Below are 16,829 nucleotides of genomic sequence, written 5' to 3' on the forward strand. Positions count from 1 at the left end.
CTCTTCCCCCAGCTTTTGAAAGAATCTCTACATTCTCTGTGAAGTTTCCACTGAAGGTGAACGTTACACCTAAATATTTGTTTTGGTCAACTTTCTCCAATCTATTTTTGCCGATAACAAACTCAAACGTTGTCTGTTTCGTTCTCACTTTCCTGAAATGAACACTCTTCAGGACCCCCCCCCCCCCCCTGGAATTTACAAGGTTAAAAAATGTATATACTAAAACAAGGAAAAAGTTACCATGGACCCCCCTTGGAAAACGCAGACCCCCCCTAGTAAACACGAATATGTGTAAAATGGGTATGAAAAGTTAAAGATTTGAGGCAATAGACCCCACCACTACCCCCCCCCCCCCGACCCACCCACCACGATATAGTTTTTTGACGTTTGGGCGAGTTTTACTTTATGTTATTATGTTTTTTTTTTTTTTGTTTTTTTTTTTTTTTTTTTGCTTGAAAAGAAATTTCTGGGATAGGATTTTTTTTTGACTGAGGTGGACTCCCCCTGGAAAAAATTTCTGGATCCGCGCCTGGTTCCCGATTGTTATTAGGACACTACTGAACCTTTTTCGACTAATACTAGTATTTGATACAAGTACTATACCGTCTGTTTGGCGAAAGGCTGTTATATATGTCCTATTATTAAAGATCACTCATCTGATGAACTACAGAGGGATTAGTTTACTAATATGTATCAGTAAACTATATAGTGCTTTTATAAACAAACGCTTAGTCAGCTTTCTTGAAAACCAAGAAGTCCTTCTAGATGAGCAAAACGGTTTCCGAAGACATAGATCATGTGAGGATCATATTTTCACTCTAAACAGTGTAATTAGAAATACAGAGTCACTTTTTGTAGCGTTTATTGACTTGAAGAAGTGCTTTGACTTTGTAGACAGAAACATGATGTTGTATAAACTCTTGTTACACAGCGTGGATGGTAAAATTTACAACTCAATCCGGAGTATATACCAGTACTCAGAAGCCTGTATCCGATTGAACGGAAAACTAACACCGTAGTTCTACTGTAAAACAGGCGTTAAGCAGGGAGATCATCTATCACCAACACTTTTCTCCATATTTATAAACGATCTCGTGAAGGAAACCAATGCTCTTGACCTTGGGATAGACCTACCTGATAGGAAACTATCTGTACTACTTTATGCGGATGATATCGCCCTAATGGCCAAGAGTCCAGAAGATCTACATGCAGTGTATGTTGGATAAGCTTCATCAGTGGTGCAAGAGATGGAGAGTACTGATCAACTTGGATAATTCAAAGTGTGTTCATTTCAGGAAAGTGAGAACGAAACAGACAACGTTTGAGTTTGTTATCGGCAAAAATAGATTGGAGAAAGTTGACCAATACAAATATTTAGGTGTAACGTTCACCTTCAGTGGAAACTTCACAGAGAATGTAGAGATTCTTTCAAAAGCTGGGGGAAGAGCGCTTGGGAAGATAATCTCCAAAATACATACCAATAAAGACTTGGAATTAAAGCCTATGAGAAGTTGTATTACTCCTGTGTAGTTCCCGTTCTGGATTATGCATTGGGAGTATGGGAATACAGCAAATACCAGGCCGTTGAAAATATCCAAAACCGAGCAATCCGATATTTTTTGGGAGTGCATCGTTTTGCACCTAGACTCGCCCTATATGGAGATATTGGTTGGATTCCTAGCTATTATCGACGGTGGATGAACATGATCCGTTATTGGAATAGAATTCTCACGATGGATACTGACCGTATCACGAGGCTCGCATTCGATATGGATTACAGGATTTGTACTTTGTACTAATAACTGGTGCAGTGAAATCAAGGATATATTCCAACGACTCGAATTAGGACATGTCTTTAACTCACAGGTACCTATGGATATGAAAACGGCTGAACTGTGTATATTACGTTATTACTCATCTCTATGGGAAGACGCTGTCCAAAATGTTCCAAAACTCCGTACATACGTAACCATAAAATCCGCCTTCGAACAGGAGGAATACGTGAAACTAAATCTAAGCAAAACGGAACGCTCACACCTCGCCCAGTTAAGGTGTGGCATTTTACCTCTGCGAGTAGAGACGGGACGCTACATTGGGGAACGACCAGAAGAGAGAGTATGTCGATTCTGCGATGCCGGAGTTGCCGAAACGGAAACTCATTTTGTACTCGATTGTTCATTCTATACAGACATCCGACAAAGCTCCCTCGGTAATCTGTTAGAATCCGACAAATTTTTATCTATAGATAGCAGTGAAAAAATGAAAACTTTGACAACTAATTATGTAAGGAAACTCGCCAAGTTTGTGGTAAAAGCCTATAGATACAAAAAGGAGAAATAACATTTATAACTGTATTTCCTGCTAAAATAACTGTTAATGCTATGGACAATTATTTAATATTTCATTTGTGAAAATGTAAGGTGAAAGGCTAATGTTGTAATATATATAAAGAAATTCGGTTGTAAAAACAAAATAAAACCCCATCCCTTTACAAAATAGGATTTTCAGGTTTGGAGATTTATTTTCCTTTCTTTTTCAAAAACTTTCTGGTAATGTATACAAGTACTTTTTCCCAGATTGATCAACGTCCCACTTTCAAAAACCATACTCCACCCTGTATCGATATTCTATTGAGTTATTTAACTATATGTATGTGTACAACGTACGTTTTAACTGTTTTCGCCTTCAACCCCCCCCCCTTTTGAAAAAAAACCTCAACCCCCCCCTTTGAAAAATTTCTGGATCCGCGCCTGTAAAGGTTTGATGGATTATTCTTTATTATGTTTGTAGAAGATTCTTTTTAATATGGAATATTTATCACACTGTAATGATGATATTATGAGTTTGTACAAGCCAGACCTCATAAATTTTTCATTTCACATGCTGAATACTATCGTTTAGTAAAAAAAGAAAAGTATTTCGAAAAAAAAAATTGGATCGTCCGAGATGCGATCCCGGGCCCCCTCACATTTGAAGCGAGAGACATACCACTAGACCACGGAGCCTCTGTTTTATGCAAACATGAAGTGACATACATGTATATATTCACGTTTGATATTGTCAAAATTTTACGCAGTGCATGGTGTCTAATTTAATCTTTATTAATCTATCAGTTCTAATAGACGTAATAAGAATATAAAGTCCTACGAGAACCTGTTTTATACGTAATAATTCTCCTCATGTCCCTGTGCTAAAAATAGCGACATGTAATAAAATATAAATTATAAATAAATAAATAAATACTAATAAAACAAACGGGGCGGGGCACTTTGAAAGGAGTGAGAGAGGTCCTAGGGAGTTATGGTATAATATTACATAGCAAAAGCTCAAAATCTTGAAATATCGCCCGAAAATGATAGTGTTTCATACAAACAGTATGTTTAGATTTACGACCTTGAAATTTGACCTTTTGACCTCAAAATCAATAGGGGTCTTCCTTAGACCACAGGGAGTTGTTATGTAAAATATCATTGCAAAAGCTCAAAGGGTTCTCGAGATATCGTGTGGAAACGAAAGTGTTATAACAGACAGAATTTGCTTATTCATGACCTTGACCTTTGACCTTTTGACCTCAAAATCAATAGGAGTCTTCTTTAGTCCATAGGGAGTTGCTATGCTAAATTTCATTGCGAAAGCTCAAAGGGTTCTCGAGATATCGTGTGGAAACGAAAGCGTTACAGACAGACAGAAAGACGGACGGACGGACGGACAGACGGACGGATAAACCCAAATCAATATCCCCCACTTTTCAAGCGGGGGACAATTATATACAAACATTAAGTCACATACATTCACGTTCGATATATTGTCAAAATTTAACACAATGCATGTCTAAATTTAACCTTACAATTCTAACAGATGTACAAAATAAGAATATAAAGTCTGCCGAGAACCCGTTTTATAACAACTCTCCTTCATGCCCCTGTGCTGTTAATAGCGACATGTAATCAATCTCTACAATCAATACTAATAAAACAAATGGGGCGGGGCACTTTGAGAGGGGTGAGAGAGGTCCAAGGGACTTTTGATATAAAATTACATTGCAAAAGCTCAACATCCTCTTGAAATATCGCCCGAAAACGATAGTGTTACACACAAACAGAGTGTTTACATTAATGACCTTGAAGTTTGACTTTTTGACCTCAAAATCAATAGGGGTCTTCCTTAACCCACAGAGAGTTGTTGTGTAAAATTACATTGCAAAAGCTCAAAGGGTTCTCGATATATCGCGGGGAAACGAAAGTGTTATAACAGACAGGATTTGCGAATTTATGACCTTGACCTTTGACCTTTTGACCTCAAAATCTATAGGGGTCTTCTTTAGTCCATAGGGAGTTCCTATGCAAAATTTCACTGCAAAAGCTCAAAGGGTTCTCGAGATATCGTGTGGAAATGAAAGCGTTACAGGCAGACAGAAAGACGAACGGACGGACAGACGAACGGACAGAAAAACCCAAATTAATATTCCCCACTTTTCAAGCGGGGGACAATAAAACAAGCGGGTTATTATGTGTGTGGAAGATTCTTTTTATATGGAATATTTATTACACTTTAATGATGATTTTATAACCTCATGATTTTTTTTCACCGGTGGCATAAATTCTGCGCAGTCAACATTTTTTTGGAATATTACCTGTTGTCAAGCAATGTTGACTGTGGTACGCTGGAGGGTAATAGTTTTTTTTTTTAATGTTTCTCCATGAATCAGATTCAACCAATTTACATACAATACAATATTTTGAATTATAACTGAAGAAACCATTCCATGCAAAATATACACCAATAAAAATGCAATTTTATATATATTTATTAAAACAATGGAAAAACTGGTAAATAGAAGTTAGTAAGAATTAAAATTTAATTAAAAGATGATCGACCAATTATGGCCCTCAAAAGTTAGTTTATGGCTAGGTACATGTAATATCTGGCTGGTAACCACAAGTAAATATCTTCCGTCATGAAATATAACAGCTTTCATCATCAACAAACAAGGTTCCACACGTCTTATTTGAAGCCAAAGAATTTCCTCAGTCTTCCTCTAAGTGATTTCTTTTTCTGTAGGCCGGGCATCTGGAAAAATCAAATTCAACATTCAGATATAAGAGAGAGAGTTAAATTTTGCTATTTTGAAAAATATTACAAGTAGATATAAGAAAAGTACAAAAAATAACTGAAATTTACTCCTTAATTATAGTAACAGTAGTTAGATCACAGATTTTTTTCCCTCTTTTTTTTTTAAATAGAGTACATTCAGCTTTTGAGAAAAATCTTTGGTCAAAATTTTGTTTTTTTTTTAACCAAAATAGTTGATAAACATAAATGCATACAATACCATTTCTACTCTTGTTGCACAGTGGTCATTCTTGTTCTTGATCTCTGATGGCAAAATCTCAGTCTCTACATTCTAAAATGGAAGAATTTATTTTATAAAGCACCTCTAACAAATATTAAGATGTCGTTTTTGCCCACAAGGTTTTATCTAATATCTCAGTGGATAATGAATCATTTAGCATAATTTGGATGGATTATCTTCACTTAAAATAATTAAGTTAAGCATTATTTTAGCGGTTCTTTGAATTTTTTTTCAACAGATTTTTTAATGTTAAAATATGACATTAAAATATTATAAAAAGAATACCAAAAAAAAAGAGCCCCATTTTCGCAATTTTCTAAGTGCCCGGGCTTGTTAATAGGAATTATACGGTATGCATAAAACATTTAAATCAATACAATTTAATTCTGCACAAGAAATATTTCAAAATGATTTCTAAAAAAATGTCATATCAAATTTTTACCTGTGGAGAAGTTTTGAAGGTATCCACTTTAAATAGAAACAGTTTCCGAGGGACAAATAAATCTTCTTCTTCCTCCATTTCTAAGTCTGATTTGTTGTCTTTGTTCAAATTCTATAAAACAGGGAACTCTTCATTAGGTACAGAAATATTTGATTTTGTTTTGTTTGATTTTAATTCTAATTCTAGAAGAAGAAAATTATTCATTCATTTTTAAAATGTATTAAATTTTTTTTCTATATTCAAAATTTTGAAAGTCATATGTTTAGTACAATATTTTACAAACAAAAACATTAGTTACATGTATAACTGCTAAATTAAGGCCTACTTATATTTGTTTGCACTCTAAAAAAAAATTATGTTGCTAGGTAAATGAAAATGACCCCACCCCACCCACCCACCAAAAACCAGTGCTGAATTTTTAAAATAATTTTTGTTATATAAATTTTAAAAAAAATGATCGGTCTCTTGGGGGGGGGGTAAAAAAAGGAACAATTTTTTAGCCAGTCATTTAAACTGAAACAGGGCAATAACACAATATCTTAAAAATGGTCTAAATTACTTACCTTAAGCTCTTTAAGCATTGCTGACTTCAGTGCCTTCAGAATTTGGAACTGCTTTTCTTCCAAATTTCGTTTGGTCAAAACTGTCTGTTAATAACAAATGAAAAAAAAACACATATTTAAATTTTGAAAAGATAAAGAAGCAAATGGTAAAACTTACAAAATATAATCAAATATTCGATATCACAATTAATCTTTTTCTTTATAGCAATTTCTTATTTCATTTCTATGGTCCACAAATTTTGATGACACCACCTACAATTCACTTTTTCTTTTTATAATTATTATTTCTTAACAAGTTTGCTTAATTTTCTTTAAGAACCTTTTAACTACACTTATTTCAATCTTACTCAATACGTGAATATTAAAATTGATTTTTACACATTTTAACAATGAAAGGGAGTTTACCTTAAGCTCTTTTAGCATCTTCAACATCATATCCTGTTGTTTCCTGAACTGTTCACCTTCGAATTTCTTCTTAGTCAAAACTATCTATTAGTAATTTTTCAATAAAATTAATATGACAAACAAACAAAACAAGACAGGATCATTAAAATTAAGAACATATTCAAAAAATACAAGAATATATAAGATAAGTTAAGGATAAACAATGAAAATTTACCATGAGCTCTTTGTGTATGGCTTGCCTCTTTTCTTCTCTTGCAATTCTTCCTTCAAAATCCAGTAATGCCACAACCTGAAAATCAAAATTCATCAAAAACTATTTTTACTTAACCTTTGTTAAAAATTGTTAATTATCACAATTTTTGCAACCAATAGTGGTAACATTTGGCATGTTTACCTTAAGTTCTTCTAACATCTTAGACATGATCTTCTTCTGATCGTGTATTTTTGTTTTGTCCTGATCTCTCCTAGTCAAAACTGCCTGCATAATAAATGATAAAATAAAGATCAAATTTTAATTTCATACACAATTAATAATGAAAATGATTGGTTAAGAAGGTACAGTTTGGTCTGTATTGTGCCCTAAAAATTTTATTTTCTTAAAAAGTTGATTAAATTGAGAACATAATGCATGAAAACTTACCATCAACTCTTTGTGTATGGCTTGCCTCTTTTCTTCTCTCACAATTCTTCCTTCAAAATCCATTAATGCCACAACCTGAAAATCAAAATTCATCAAAAACAAATTACACTTACCGGGTAACCTTTGTTAAAATTGTTAATTATCACCATTTTTGCAACGAATAACAGTAACATTTGGTATACACATGTATTTACCTTCAGTTCTTTTAACGTCTCCTTCATGATCTTCTTCTTATGGCCGGCTTTCATTTTCTCATGATCTCTTCTAGTCAAAACTGCCTGGATAATATTAATTATAAAATAAAAGTCAAATTTCAATATCATTAACATTTAATCATGAAAATTATTGGCTAAGAAGAAGGTACAGTTTGGTCTGTATTTTGCCCTAAAATTGTCATTTTCTTAAAACGTTTATAAAATTGAGAACATCATGCAAAATGACTAAAAATACAATACAAGAATAAACAATGAAAATTTACCATCAGGTCTTTATGTATGGCTTGCCTCTTTTCTTCTCTTGCAATTCTTCCTTCAAAATCCATTAATGCCACAACCTGAAAATCAAAATTCATCAAATTAAAACTATTGACACTTAACCTTTGTTAAAAATTGTTAATGGTCACAATTTTTATAACCAATAACAATAACATTTGGTATATAGTAGACCTTCAGATATCCCGACGCCAGATATCCGGATGCTTCAGTATCCGGACGCTTTTTCATCGGAACAGAATTTTAAAATGTTATTGTATTTTGTTTAACTGGTGATTCAGGTATCCGGACACTTCACATATCCTGACAAATTGACTGGGAACCAAAGCGTCTGGATAAATGAGGCTCCACTGTACACATGTGTTAATTTTACCTTGAGCTCTTTCAGCATCTCCTTCATGATTTTCATCTGATGGTGGATTTTTATTTTGTCCTGATCTTTCCTGGTCAAAACGGCCTGTATATCAAATAACAAAATAAAAATCAAATTTTAATATCATAAACATTTAATCACAAAAATAATAGGCTAAGAAGAAGGTACACTTTGGTCTGTATTGTGCTCTTAAAATTTTATTTCTTAAAAATTTAATAAAATTGAGAACATAAATGCAAAATGACTAAAATATGACATAAGGGATAAACACATGAAAACTTACCATTAACTCTTTATGTACTGTCTGTCTTCTCTCTAATCTCTCATTTCTGTTCTCATATTCTCTTGATGCCACTTCCTGAAAATCAAAGTTTATCAATAGTAATGAACAGTTTACCGGTACCTTTTTAAAATGGAGAATTGTCCACATTTTCAGTTCCTGAAGCATTGCAACCAATTACATTAACATTTGGCATTTTTACCTGAAGCTCTTTAAACATCTTCATCATGATCTCCTTCTGATAGTGAAGTTTTATTTTGTCCTGATCTTTTTGAGTCAAAAATACCTATATAAAAAAAAAGTCAAAAATTTATTCAGTGAATTCAAAATCAGATTTTAATCTCATAGACACTTAAACCCAACAATTAAAAGGATAATTTGGTAGAAGATAATTAAGCACATGTTATTGAAAATTTTACCATCAGTTCTTGGTGGATAGGCTTCCATGCTTTTCTGGATTTTTCAATGCCAATAAATGTGCTTCTTAGCTTGACAATCTTCCTAGGGACTTCTTTCTGTAAATAAAATATTAATATTAATCAATCTGGGCTGCAAAGAGCAGACAAATATCACATTACAACTTCATAAGAAGCCCGGTATACAATACCTTAAGTTCTTCTTGCATTTCTTCTTTTAACTTGATCTGGAAATCCATGACTTTCAACATCTCTTCTACCTTTAATAAGTTTTCCTAAATAAACAATTTATGTAAAATAAATAAATTAATGAAATAAATAAATAAAATTGTTACATTCATGAAAGAAATTATATTGACCTATTATACAAGGAGAGGGTGTGCAAGGTCTTTGCCTGTTTCCCAATACTTTAATTATTAAATTAAATTATTCAACAAAATATGTTTAATTAAAGTAAGTATATCATAGACAAAAATTATACATAATTTCAAATTGTGCTCATTTGTAAACCAAAACAGTTCTCATATGAATTAACTAAGATCAATAATAGCGTCTCCATATGAGTGAAAAATTCGGTAGGGACGTTAAACAACAAATAATAAATCAATCATCAGATATTTATAAAGCCCAGCATTACCTGTCGCAGTTCTTCCTCCTCTACCATATCTATCCAGTTCCTTTCAAACTTTAGGATCTCTTTCTTTGATTTCTAAAAAATAAACCCAGATGCTTTTTACATGAATCCCTCTCTCTCTCTCTCTCTCTCTCTCTCTCTCTCTCTCTTTATTTTCAATAATAATTTTGTAATTTGAACTCTTAACGTTAACTCTCTTCAACAAAAGAATTTATATGTGGATGATGCATATAGGGAACTTCTTGACACGAGATAGTTTTTCCAAAGGACACCAATCTAGCATCGCGATTAAAATTAGCCATAGTTGGAATCATTTATCTGGCTAAAATAACAGTCTTGAACAATATACTCACCAGATCTTTAACGGCTTCATCTCCGAAGTCCAGAATTAATTCTGTGTCCTGCAATGGTAAACAATTTTATTTCAGGAATTAAGCAAATTACAAACTGTGAAAATTATTGACATTGCAAAATACTGATAATTGTTAAACTATTTAATGCAGTATTATAAGATGTTCCAAAATTCTTATCTGTTTTTTTATTTAAGAAACCAAAAATTAAAAAATATTATCTTCAACGTTTGAAAAAGCTGCATGCATCAATGAAAAAAAGGTTACTTCCCTTTCACCTTACTCTAGTTTTATTTTAAGAAGAACAAAGACTTGAATTTGTTTTATTTTTCTAGGAGTTCAAAATTACCCCCCCCCCCCTTTTTTTCACAGCTTTCCAAGGCAAAGCATAGACTTTAAAAATTCTAGTTAAAATGTCTAATAAGCTTAAGCTCCTTACAAAGGGGATTGGAAGCATGTCTATAGGTACATCAGCTGATCGGCAGGCCAGCTCGGTCAGAATTTCTCGTAGTCGTTTTTCACTGTACATTTTCTCGCTCACAACTGCGTTCTGAAAAGAATTAAATTGGATTTGCAGAGGTTTGAAGTCATTGTATTAAATCTTGAATTACTAGAAATGAATATCAAAACTAAAGAAAAGAAATTAATTTTAAAATTTGGTATCAATATTTAAAAAGAAATGTCAATCTCATCAGCAAATAACAAATGATTGTTTTTTTACAAGGAAACGTCTTTAACATGTGAAGTTCTAAAATTTCACCTCGACAAATATTAAAAATTGTATGATTTGTTTTGAACATATTTTATTGACAACATGTCAAAGGGATCGGACACAAGTTCCAAAAACTTATATAGTCCTTTCCTATATCATATAATATACACCCGGCATACTAGAAGCTGATAAAAAAATGATTTTGCATAAAAATGTTGTGTATCAAGAACCCAAAAATATTTCATAAGCATTATGAATTTTTACTTACGAGATGCATTTCCATCGCTTTTGTGTAAACAAAACTTAACTATGACGTCATAGGTCATCGTCAAAGACCTCCGTCATGACGTAACAATTAACTTGTATTGTATCAAAGTATTTTGAAAGCAATCTACAACAAGTAAATTTTGCTACATGTACATGAAAATTCGTGTCAAAGTAAAAAAAAAACAACTCCTAACTATTCGTTCACAAAGGCTTTATATAAAACAACACTCCAAAAGGGGGCAGTGTGCTTGCTTGGGTACCTATTTAGTGAATAATACATTACTGGCGATGACTTTCATCTAAAATCTCTCGAGACGAAAGCTTGATTCCTAATATACTTTATAAAATGTCACTAATTACATCTGCTAGATATTCTAAGGCTTAAAGTCTATACTTACATTTTGCATTCCAACTGCTTTGTTGACGTCGTGCATCTATGTAAAACTGTATTATGATGTCATAATCATTGTCAAAGTCCCTTTGATGTTTGATAGCATGAGTCATACTGATTTCCGGAAATTCTGTTAAGAAAAGTTGCCCCGATTACGTTATATTACCTTTTAAATGTGTTATGTTATCTATGTTATGTTGTGTCTTATGTTAACTTGCAATAGAAAGCACAGGCGCCTAATTGAAGTGTGGATCGATTGCCCCCCCCCCTTTTTTTTTTAAATAAAAAATTTCTTCCTCTATGCAAACAGATATTGCTTTTTCCCATGTTTAGAAAATGTTAGACAGTATAATATAATTATGTATTTTTATTATACCGTGTAAGGCCATTCTCTAAATGTGTAAAAAAAAAAAATTACTATCTAGACATATACATTTGATTGACGGTTTTTTTTTAAAAGATATGTTTTTAAAATATTATACGCTCTTACATTTTCTTAGGGGAAGCTATCGATCCACACCTCAGGCGCCTGTGGTACAATGTAGAAAGTGGTAGATATACATTATTTCCAATTCATTTTCTTTTTTCGTGTAAATCTTATTCTAAGCTAAGAAAAACATACCATAGTCACCGTGCATAACCCCACATATGGGGGCGCGGAATGGTGGTACACGGGGGTGCGGAATTCGAAGCAGAATTTGCAATGTTCGTTGACCTGATTAGCTTTCCTACAGTGATTGAGATGAAAATAATCCTAAATTCACTTACGGCGGAACACAGTGATATCCCAGCTTACTGTTATTCGTTTCCCAGCTCGGAACTCGTACTAGAAATACATGAACACTTCTGCAATATCTTTCAAGAGCATGCGGGAACGCAAATTTGACCGTTTCTTTATGAAAATTGGTGCCTTATATATTACTCAGCTTCATTTGATTTATGTGAGAGACTTCTAGATATGATTTTGTTCCAGACACTCTAATGTTTCGGAGAATTCCACCTCAAATAAAGGGGACAGAATTCAATTTAAGTGTGTGGCACTCGGGGACGAAGATTTTAGTGGAGACTGGGGGAAGGAATAATTTTTATTCATTATATATCAATCGTAATTCTTAAAATCTGCATGCTCTGTTTTCATTGTTTAGATCTTGGTATATAAATTTATATTGGTGCTGTCTCTTTTAAATGATTCGACAAATAGTGCTTTGTACAGGAACATATCATCGTTTTTTGAAAAGGGGGGGGGGGGGAACCAAAGAAGAAAAATTTTTACTTACCTGTAAAAGTTGACAAGCAAGAAAAAAAGGGGGGGGTTTGAACAAATTGAAAATACTATTTCGTGGAAGGGGGGGGGGAGTGGACAATTTTTGGGGGGCATACAATACTACATTTCTTTGATATCACTATATTGTGGTGAGAAGTGGGGGGGGGGGGGGTTCCTACCAACCTTTCAATGGTTTTCATTAGTAAAGGTAATGTTGTGAAAAAAAGGGGGAAGCCCCCCCCCTCCCTGTTGCTACGTGCTTGTTGTAGCAAAGATTTTACCAGAATGATCAATAAGAGGATTAATGACACATTTTATGTTTGTTTGACTTTGTTGAGTAAGTCTTTACACAGATTTCACAGGGAAACCGCACGTACTTTCAACTTCTATACATGAAAAATACATATGAAAAAAACTTAGAAACTTAATTCTAATTACACTTATTTATCCAATTTCTTAAACAACAGATATTTGTTAAGCTGAACTTTGTCATTTGTACTACTACGGAAAATAGTCGAATATGGTGAGCTAATCCTATGGTGCGACAAATATGAAGGTGAAATAATAAAATTCAATTATTTCTTTTGAAGAATCTCCACAATTTGCAAAAATCTTACATAGATTTAAATTATTTGCCAATAAAATAGCATACATGCTAGTACACTTAAGAGGCCAAAAGGGATAATTTTCTCATTTATATTCTAACACAATTTTTTGATTGCAGTGGGCCTTTTTTCTATTTTATAAAAGGAAGTTTGCGTAAAATATACATTTTTGGTTAATAAAAACATGGAACAAAGACCCACTATACCCACTATCCTTTAGAATACATTTCTATGACACAACATTCGATTTTTTTTCGGATAAATACGTAAGTCCATTTAGTTAAGAGTCCACACCACTTTTCATCAGGAGATGTGTAGCAATATCATTTTCGACTGTATCAGTCTAAAACGATTCATTTAAAAAGGCTTATAGAAACAAAAGGGTTACATTATCAATATATGTATCAAGTAATGCGTATTATACTACCAATATATGAAAAAAACTTCGAACAGTGTGTCAATCCCAGATTTAAAAAGAACAAAATGGAAAGGGGGGGGTCCAGCCCACAAGTGCCTGTGGTGATACTCAATGTTTTTATTGCTAGGGGGTCGAACCCCACGAATATACCATTTACAATAACAGGTCTGGAATAATTTTTTTTTCGAGAAAATTTTTCTCAGAAAGGTTTTGTTTATCTCAATTTCAGTAATGAAAAATTTACTCTAAATTCTTTTCACAAATTGAATACAGTATGATTTATATATATCTGAAGCAATGGGTATTCTGAAGGCCTTGTTAGCTCATCTCCTTTCAATTGTCAGTATATTTAATTAACTTCACTGCATTGACACGCTTATATATAATTCTAAATCAATTCTATATACATGGAACATGTGGAGATAATGAATAGTATTCAAGAGCAAAAGTTCATAAAACAATACAAAACAGGAGCAGAGCAAACAAGGACCTATTAAACATCAGAGGTGGGATCAGGTACCATGGAGGAGTGAGTATCCCCTGCCGATCGGTCACACCCGCCGTATGCCCCTTGTCATGATCTGGAACATCCCTCGTCAATTCATTGTATAAATAACGGAGTATATGTGTAATATGTACTCTAAACTATTGCTCATGTGTCTATTTACTGTAAAAGAAAGACATGACTGTATACCTTTTAAAAGTACATTTAAGGAATGAATCTTGTATTAACTTATTATATATGATAAAACATAACTTGCACAAATTTATGTATATACATGTATCGTATAACATGGGTTACATTCAGCTTCATTCCTTATAATTTCAGTGTAAAAAAAGAGCAAACTGAGCTTTTAGAATTATAACGTCAAGCGGAGCATAAACGTTTTTGTCGTAGCTCATTGTGACGTAGCCAAGTTATGTGATACAATATAAATTAAATCTTTTATCCAATCAAATGACGTGTTACAGCTAAAATATTAAATTATATCGAAATATACAAATAGATGTCTAGTAAACAGTTTAAAAATGCCCTAAAGCGCACTTATTCAAAGGATTATGAAATTATGAGAAAGATGATAAATTTATTGTAGCAATTCAATGCTTGTATAATCAATATAATTTTTATAGAAACGATTCCTTTCCATTAGTTAGAGATTTATTCCTTCCCCCAGTCTCCACTAAAATCTTCACCCCCGAGTGCCACACACTTAAACTGAAGTCTGTACCCTTTATTTGAGGTGGAATTCTCCGAAACATTAGAGTGTCTGGAGCAAAATCATATCTAGAAGTCCCTCACATAAATCATATGAAGCTGAGTAATATATAAGGCACCAATTTTCACAAAGAAACGGTCAAATTTGCGTTCCCGCATGCTCTTGAAAGATATTGCAGAAGTGTTCATGTATTTCTAGTACGAGTTCCGAGCTGGGAAACGAATAACAGTAAGCTGGGATATCACTGTGTTGTAAGTGAAAGGATTATTTTCATCTCAATCACTGTAGGAAAGCTAATCAGGTCAACGAACATTGCAAATTACATTTGAATTCCGCACCCCCGGTTTTTCCGCGCCCCCATATGTGGGGTTATGCACGGTGATAGTAATGTAATACTGTATACAGGGTTATTTTCGCCCCGTCTTATTTTCGCCCTTTCACACTTTCAAACAATTTTGCCCCGTTTTAAATTCGCTCAGTCATAGTTTTGTTTAAGAAATTATACTGTATTTTTTCCAATTCATTTTCTTTCGCCCAAATGATAGAAGGGCGAAAGGGGCGAAAATAAAACGGGGGCGAAAATTTCCCTGTATACAGTATAGCAAAAGAAATATATTTATCTTGATTCTTGACAATGAGAGAGATGTGTTACAATCAATTATAGTAAACGCAGCGAGCGACGGGAATGCTTTAATATTAAACAATATTTAGTAAACTGCATACAATTCTTTCTTTACTTTTACTTGTTGACAGCATATTATACACGTAAAACGATGGACATTGGATATGTTACAGGCACGTAGCAACAAGGGGGGGGGGGCTGCCTCCCTTTTTTTCCCAACATTACTTATGCTGTAGGAAATGTTCATGGAAAGGCTGGTTGACCCCTCCAACTTTGTATGCTAAAAGGAAACTGTAGTATTATAGGTTAAAAAATTGGTGTTGAAAAAAGTTGGCCATTACCCCTCCCCCCTTTTATCGTGTTTTGTGCGTCATCATGATCGATTCGTGGTAAAATTTAGCATATGATTTCATCCTAAAGTACCACAGTAGGACTGACTTCTTGCTATTTTGTCATAATTAACGAAGTCGAACGAGTGGCGCAGAGGTTAGATTGATTGCATACTGTTTAACGTCCCTCTCCAGAATATTTCACTGATATGGAGACGTCACCATTGCCGGTGAAGGGCTGCAAATTTAGGCCTATGCTTGGCACTTGCGGCCTTTGAGCAGGGAGGGATCTTTAACGTGCCACACCTGCTGTGACACGGGGCCTCGGTTTATACGGTCTTCGAAGGACCGTCCCAATTAGTCGCCTTTTACGACAAGCAAGGGGGTACTGAAGACCTATTCTAACACGGATCCCCATGGGCACGCAGTGGTTAGAGCGTCTGTTCTAGAGTCGCGAAGTAAGGAGTCAATCCTTACGTCGCGGGTTCAGATCCCACTGTGGGACGTGGAGACCGGTCCTTCGGATGAGACCGTATAAACCGAGGCCCCGTGTCGCAGTAGGTGCTGGCACGAAAAAGATTCCTCACTGCTCAAAAACCCAAAGTGCCGAGCATAGGACAAAATTTGTAGCCCTTCACCGGCAAGTGGTGGCGTCTACATATGAGTGAAAAATTTTCGAGAGGGACGTGAAACAACACACAATCAATCAATCATTATTAACAAATAAATGTATCTTGAATAAAAGGGGAACCCGGAGGGTTCGTTAGATCTGTTCCGCCCAAATTTTTACAAAAATACACTTAAACGGACCTAGTTTTTTTTTTAGCTCACCTGAGCTGAAAGCTCAAGTGAGCTTTTCTGATCACATTTTGTTCGGCGTCTGTCTGTCTGTCTAACTGTCTGTCTGTCCGTCTGTCTGTAAACTTTTCACATTTTCATCTTCTTCTCAAGAACTACTGGGCCAATTTCAACCAAACTTGCCACAATGTATCCTTAGGTAAAGGGAATTCAAGTTTGTACAAATGAAAGGCCACGCTCTCTTCCAAAGGGGAGATAA

At 34.1% G+C, this 16,829-nt stretch overlaps 1 protein-coding gene and 1 long non-coding RNA gene across 2 annotated transcripts; both read right to left on the reverse strand.

The window, feature by feature from the left end:
• Positions 1-4,789: 4,789 nt before the first annotated feature.
• LOC134266397 (uncharacterized) lies at positions 4,790-5,406 on the reverse strand. The gene is made up of 2 exons (XR_009991965.1): positions 5,333-5,406; positions 4,790-5,070 (listed from the first exon to the last, which is right to left on the reverse strand). It is a non-coding gene; the product is annotated as an uncharacterized LOC134266397 (long non-coding RNA).
• A 377-nt stretch (positions 5,407-5,783) lies between these two features.
• On the reverse strand, positions 5,784-10,491 carry LOC134266395 (interaptin-like). Its single transcript, XM_062748641.1, has 16 exons — positions 10,387-10,491; positions 9,951-9,998; positions 9,601-9,672; positions 9,155-9,238; positions 8,967-9,062; positions 8,750-8,833; positions 8,551-8,625; positions 8,268-8,351; positions 7,882-7,956; positions 7,598-7,681; positions 7,404-7,478; positions 7,158-7,241; positions 6,978-7,052; positions 6,764-6,847; positions 6,359-6,442; positions 5,784-5,906 (listed from the first exon to the last, which is right to left on the reverse strand). Exons 1-16 carry the CDS (start codon positions 10,474-10,476, stop codon positions 5,784-5,786), a joined length of 1,317 nt encoding a protein of 438 aa, XP_062604625.1. The 5' UTR covers positions 10,477-10,491.
• Between the last annotated feature and the right edge of the window lie 6,338 nt (positions 10,492-16,829).

Source organism: Saccostrea cucullata, unplaced genomic scaffold (genome assembly GCF_032062105.1).
Source record: "Saccostrea cucullata isolate Sc308-1 unplaced genomic scaffold, CSIRO_AGI_Scuc_v1 ctg22411, whole genome shotgun sequence".
NCBI lineage: Eukaryota > Metazoa > Mollusca > Bivalvia > Ostreida > Ostreidae > Saccostrea > Saccostrea cuccullata.